General features: G+C 37.4%; 1 protein-coding gene across 2 annotated transcripts; it reads right to left on the bottom strand.

Moving 5' to 3' along the window:
- LOC133727365 (B3 domain-containing protein Os01g0234100-like) lies at window positions 1–4991 on the bottom strand. Of its 2 annotated transcripts, none has more exons than XM_062154959.1 (7): window positions 4654–4991; window positions 4468–4557; window positions 3959–4008; window positions 3688–3850; window positions 3363–3569; window positions 1365–1455; window positions 1–1242 (listed from the first exon to the last, which is right to left on the bottom strand). In XM_062154959.1, the coding sequence occupies exons 1-7, from the start codon at window positions 4888–4890 to the stop codon at window positions 509–511; spliced, it is 1572 nt and encodes a 523-aa protein (XP_062010943.1). In that variant the 5' UTR covers window positions 4891–4991; the 3' UTR covers window positions 1–508. The 2 variants fall into 2 exon arrangements, with proteins under 2 accessions (XP_062010943.1, XP_062010944.1); XM_062154960.1 differs by having other exon boundaries at window positions 4720–4991.
- Window positions 4992–6650: the final 1659 nt, after the last annotated feature.

The following is a 6650-nucleotide window of genomic DNA, read 5'->3' as shown; positions in this document are numbered from 1 at the left end:
GAAAGCAAGATAGTATTTCACTGAAATAAGAGTTACTTTGACATGGAGCTCAATATTGAAATGTAAAACCTGAGAGCAGAGTTGAGTCCTAAAAGTTTAAATAAAGCCCAACACTCATGGGTATACAAGAGCTCGATTCTTTATCACCCTCAACCTAGATCCAATAAAGAAACCGAAGCTAGAAGGCCCCAAACCCAAGCTTGAAGATTAGTGTTACACTAGTGAAAGCAACTCAATTAGTGTTGCACTACTACGTACCCTAGACATCAATTTGTGTTACACTTGTGACTTGAATTCCAGGCAAGTCATTTTATGCATTTCAGCCCTGCTGCTGTATCCACAGCGCCAGGTCCCAAAAGCCAGGTTTAGCTAAACTTACTACTAGCTAGTAGTTTCCACCAGTAGCATATAAAGCACAGATGACCATCTTTTAGGTTGCAGATTGAGATGGAGACTACCAATAAATACACAGAGACACATAAAGAGGCTATTGTTTACAAGAGAAGCCTCACCAAGGAGCAGTAACCTCTTCCTGGAACCTTTGATTGTAGACTTCAGCTCTGGACCTCAGACTCTCGATAGCACTACTAAATTCGTGGCATGCCTCCCTCAACTCCTGAATCTTTGTCTCGATACTTCTTAGTCCTAGTCCTGCTCGAGCTCGTTCTTTTCTAGCTTCTTTATATGTCTTCGCATCCATAGCATCTTCTGAGTCAAAGGCAAGGTTTGCAAGCCGGCATAACCGCACACGTATAAATCCAACATTCATGCCCAACAACTCAAAGGCCCTCAAGTATTTGTCCCAACACACAAAATCATCTTGAGTCGTGGTAATCTGGCAAGCTTTAATGGCGTCGACAATATGTACAGTTTCAAATATAGCTCCTACAATCAATTTATAATATGTTCCCTTCATAACATTTTCATGAAGAAATGCATTCTGACTGCGGCAGAGCTTGTAGTACTTCCTTCGTATATCTTCGGGGAACTCAGAATCTACAAGCAATCCATTTACAAGAATGTTGAAGTTCTCAAAACTTTTGATGTCCTCAAATTGAAGAGTTGTCCCAGGTAACCTGGAGCTTTCCACAACTTCTGAATCAACTTCCTCACTATCGATTTCAGAGTGTTCAACTGGCAAGTCGATCTTTTTCTTCTTTTGAACAACATCAGGAGGAGACTTTGTGCGTTTCCTGTTAGACTCATTACAAGCCACTGCACCTGTTTCTGCATTATCTTTATCTGAGTGCAACATGCAAGAAAATCATAGAAAGATCAATACAGTTAGTTATTAATAATATATAAAGTTTCTAAGATCATGTATCATACTATGAAGAAACAAACAGAGACATTAACGAACATGCCTGCATCATTATGTTTTGTTTGAGCATCCAAACTTAGAAGCCCAAGAGCCCCATCAACTTCAGTAAAATCATTTGACCTTATTACGTAAACCTGCAACATGGAGGAAGATACGATGACACAAGTTATCCATAGATGGAAAGCAAAGCAAAACAAAACTTTAATCTATCTCAACCTCAATTGGGATTCATTTGCTTATCTTTTCTTATCACGGTTCAACAAACATGACAAGGGAATATTATTGTAACTACCGGAGGCAGGAATTTAAGCAAGCACAAGTGTTTGTCCTAGTAAAGAGGCTTAAAGCCTTAAAATAAGAACATCAATGCAGACCATGTTAGTCATGCACTGTTGTCATATTTGTTTGAGTAGGTAAAGAATAGTATGCATGGGAGTAACACTCCTAATGGTCTTCTCAATCATTCCACCAGAAGGGTCATATCAAGCTGCATAGATTCTGAAGTCCATATTCCCTGCTGACTAAAAGGTCAACCAGTACCAAGAAAACTTGGACCCAGGTAAAACCTATCGATGATGAGATCAGTTGTACATAACTTCCTGGTCAGTCAGAGTCCTGTGACATGCTTTGGTCCAATTGCTCCAGGGTTTTATTTGTGTCGTCATTTACTCAAGTACAACGATTCCTACATAACTAGTACACTACAGCCTATGCTACTTGGATATTGTTCTTTTGTATGTTTGGTATAAATATGAATAAAATATATCTATGGAGTTTCTATTATTCATTGCAAGTTTAGAATTTCCAATCTTAGTTAACCTAACCTGCAAATAAGGTCAATGTGGTTCCGCTTTGTGAGAAAAAAATTGGGAGGATTTCATGATAGGGCTTCAATCCCTTTGTGCATTCAGGTATTTTGCACGCTTCCACTCTTTTAACATTGATGAGCATAAGGAAAAATGCTGGATTTCTGGAGTTAAATTCTTCCATGATAAGCATTTCCAAATGAAGAAGACCATAGTGGGTTTGATGTTATCTAAAGTATTGTTTTACTATGATCTTGTACATTAACATTTAACTGTTTTAACTTCCAGTTGCTCATGGACAGATGCAGAATGATGTGTTTCAAGCAAGTTACAGAAAGTGCACATGCTTTTCAAATTCAAACTAAACAAGTTGCACCTTTGATACTTTTTCTTTTCACAAAAGAACCATTCATTAAGAGAAACAGTAAAATATGGTTAGTAAAGAAAAGAAAAAGGGAAAAAGGGAAAAAAGAAAGAAAAAGAATATAGTTAATGAAAAGAAGTTGCATGTATCAATAATTCAATATCATTGCAAGTGAAATGAAAGTCAGATGATGTTTGCTATCTCTGATTTGTGTCTGATACTAGTCAAACGAAGTTTTTATGACATTCATACTGTATAATATTGTATTGAACGAGTTGTATCATTATCACAGTATGTGAAATGAAAGTCACATGATGATACTAGTCAATAATATATATGCTCCGATTCTGTCCATTGTTTCTATCTTACAACCCAAGTTAACATCTTCTGCATGTTAACCAAAAAGAAGAAGAAAACTTCACATCTTCGATAAGTAATCTTAGTCTTATGTGTTATTGGAAGCAACTAAGAATATAGTGTATAAGAGCAGTTATTACTCCTCTTTTACAAATAGAGATATTAAGATGATAGCAACTTATCAATACTAATCTCTGTTTAGTCACCTATGATACTTAATACCAACAAAATGAAAGAAAACCTTAACAACAGTTTTAGGGAGACATTAAAGCTTGGATGCAATCATTAATTTGCTCTAATGTAATGGGGAGTACAAAATTACAAATGCAACAAAACTCAATTGTCACCATTCTTGGTAAGCTTTTACTATAGTAATACTTGCATAAACATAATAATGAAACCTTAAACATCCACTCACCAATATTAATCACTTTGTCTTTCTTTATTAAAAACATTATCAAAGTGATGAAAGCACACTCCATGTACACTAAAGAGATAAATTTCAATTCATTACCTTAAATTTGGCAGGTTCAACTAATTGGAAGACCAAAACATCTCCCTCCAACAATTTATGTGAAGCAGCAAACTGTCTCCAACCAGCACTCAGTCCAGTTTTGCATGCAATGTACTTAGATTGAAACTGTCTTCCACCTTCATCTTCCAGAGTCATTGTAATATCTTTTTCTGGTAAGTGTGATTTGCAAAACAGCGAAGGAAGCCCCTATTATAGAAAATGGAAGTAAATAAACACATGGCCAAAACAGAGAGAGAGTAAAAATGTACATGTGACTCCAATAATTTGCGATTTTGTCACATTCATCTAGTTGAAGAGAATATACCATCCAAAAACAACTAGCTACATGAGATCGGAGGAGCGATTTCACGAAGCTAGGGAATAGAGGTTCTAGTTTTGATCGGACTTCCTGTGCTCGAATGATTGCAGATGACTTTGCTTGACCACGTGAGGGTGAGCCATCAATCGGAAAATCATATTGCGTATTACTGAAAGAGAAAGACAAACACACTATTGTCATGAAGCAAATATGGCAGAATGACGACCATGATCAGAATAAATAAAAAGTTGGAAACCATTCAAGATACTTCACTAACCTTAAGGGAGTGGACTTCACCGAATGACCCAATGCAGCTTGCTCAAGCATCTATAATGAAAAGTAAATAACTAAGTCACTAATTCGCATAACAAACAGTGCCATTTCATCTATACAGCTATTCTATTTCACAGAACTAGAGGTTGCAAGTTAATAAAGTGAGAACAACAGAACCATTGTGAGCAGAAGATGGCAAATGATCAACTTATGTCTAATCTGAGTAAAACAATAAAGTGTAGCATTGATGAATCCAGAGCCTAATTGTTGTGAACACTACTTTTCAACTAATACATTGTACCATTTTGTCCTACTGAAACAAGCATATTGATCAATTATAAACTCTTGATGATAGCATGGAAGTGATCATCTTTCAATTTGCTCATGTAATTTAAACCCTTACCCATCTGCCCCATTGATCCAAAAATTTTACCAACATGCATATGGAAATTTAGACTATTGAAAATCACAAAAAAAAAAAAAAAAAAAAAAAAAAAAAGGGAGAGGCCTTACTTTGTTGACCTGGGTATTGGAAAGCTCCTTCATGGGCAACGAATGCTCTACTTCCTTCTCGTTCGACTTGTTTGTCTTCTTCTGATTACCCTATGCAGAATGCACCAAAACCCACAATCAAATATATTGATTAAACAAAACAACACCCAATTTCTAACATGACAAGATACAGAGAAGAAATGGAACCGGCGGCGTGGCAACAGGCCTGGTGGACTTTGGTTTGGGTTTGGGCTTGGTGAGGCGGGACAATACCTCCTCCTTGGACGGCGGCGTCTTAGGTTTATTCTCCTTCTTCTCCGCTCGTTGGGGGGTTCCTTTTCTAGTATTCCGACCCATTATATTAGATTCTTCTGAAGAAACCGACGGAGATGTCTCTGACTCTGAGCCTAAGAAAAGAAAGAAGAGAGACAACAAAAGCCACATATGGCTGGCTTGTCATGAGGGCTTTGATGCTGCCTCTTCCTTCCTCCTCCTGCTCCTTTGTTTCCCTGCCTTCTTTCTTTTGTTCCTTTTTTTGGTTCACATATTTGTTTTTTTTTTTTTTTTTTTGTGTGTTCTTGTTTGTTGTAAGGAAATGGCCTGATCAGGCTGCGCTGTGTCATCGAAACAAAAATTTTCGTCCGTTTTTAATCTGTGAATATATAACTGAACGGAACTTGGAGCCCTTTCTCTCCGACACGTGCCGCTCCCTGTTTCCCGCCACCCCGAACCCCGCGCTGGACTGCCTAACTGTTGCGACGTCGCTTTTGGCATGCATCCTTTGGTGCCGTTAACATTTTCAACCTTCGTCCAACAAATTAATAACTGTGCTCTGTAATCCAGTTATTCAGGTAGATTTTGTTTCAAGATTTGAAACATATTAGAACCTACTTTAAAGCGAATTTAAGATCCTTATACTATTCAAAGACAAAATCATTTATTTTTTTACTTTTTTTGGTGCCAAATTTCAGAATTTATGTAGGAGAGGCAAATTCCAAGTTTCAAACCTCTCTCTCAAACTCTTTTGAAAAAACACGACTTGACCAACTGAAGCTAGATAACCATAAATAATAACCGTGATGTAGATATTCAACTTCGCACGACGCATGACAAAAAGAGAATATACCAAAAAAAAATTTAGCGAGCTCTAGAAATTTTAGTAACGATCATAGTAACAGAACAAGGAACAATTAAGTCAAACAATATGTTGTCCCTTCATTGTAATCTTGAAAAGGAAGATGAAGTAAGCCATCTCAAATTTGACCCAAAAAAGAGTGAGCCATCTCAAAGAGAACAACGTGCAGAAACTAAAAGTCATTGTTCTTGCAACCAGGCAACCACCTACAAGAGGAAGGCCATCACGATCTGTAGGAAGGTGAAATTGACACCCCCCTTACATACACATGTTTATTATCAAATTACTCAATGAAAGGGGATGTGGTTTTGTAAAAACTAGAGTGCCAATTTCAAACTCCGATCTCTAATATCAAATCTAAAAGCTGCATGAAAATTGTTACGCACATGCTAGTCCCAACTACATTGGAGTCATAATCTCCAGAAATTAGGTTGCCTCACTCAATAAGCTCTAAAACTGTAGCGACGAAGCGGCTGTACTTCATCCACTGTCCATTTACTTCAGTCCTGTTGCTTCTAGTTTAGGAAGTTGTTAATGTATATACCAATCACAAGTGTATTGCATTCACCCCCACAAAAAAAAAAAAAAAAAAAAAAAGAAGAAGAAGAAGAAGAAAAAAAAGATACATTTCAGTGCAATTATTAAACATTTAACTGAATAATGTCATCAACATAGTTCAAAAATAATTAAAACGAAACATTATGATCACAATAAATCACATACAGATGTAAATTATTTAACATGCAGCTGCACTTCCCAATAGCTAGGCCAGTAGTTACAAGCCCATGGATCAGTGATCTCCGTCGGTCAAGTGAAGTACCCCCCCCATGCCTAGGGGTGGGCGCGGTGCGGTTCGGTTCGGTTTGAGGCCCAAACCGCAACCAAACCGCTTTTTTCGGTTGGCCTATATATCAAACCGCAACCGCATTACAAAAGGGTTGAATCGATTATTTTGGTTACACCATTTTTCGGTGCGGTGCGGGTCGGTTTCGGTTTGGAGCGATTTATTAATTTCAACTAGAAAGAGAGGGCCAAAATCAGGCTTATTTTTACCTAAATCGGCAAATGT

The sequence above is a fragment of the Rosa rugosa genome, chromosome 1 (genome assembly GCF_958449725.1).
Source record: "Rosa rugosa chromosome 1, drRosRugo1.1, whole genome shotgun sequence".
NCBI classification, from domain to species: Eukaryota; Viridiplantae; Streptophyta; class Magnoliopsida; order Rosales; family Rosaceae; genus Rosa; species Rosa rugosa.
The sequence above is the reverse complement of the archived record's forward strand: the minus strand, read 5'-3'. Positions and strand labels throughout refer to the sequence as shown.

What these genes read in the sequence shown, in the direction of transcription:
- LOC133727365 (XM_062154959.1), bottom strand. Translation starts at nt 4,890, where the DNA reads ATGTGGCTTTTGTTGTCTCTCTTCTTTCTTTTCTTAGGCTCAGAGTCA. An exon ending in GGCCTGTTGCCACGCCGCCG is followed by an intron (nt 4,558 to 4,653) that starts GTTCCATTTCTT and finishes CATTCTGCATAG; the next exon opens with GGTAATCAGAAGAAGACAAA. An exon ending in CCAATACCCAGGTCAACAAA is followed by an intron (nt 4,009 to 4,467) that starts GTAAGGCCTCTC and finishes TTTTCATTATAG; the next exon opens with ATGCTTGAGCAAGCTGCATT.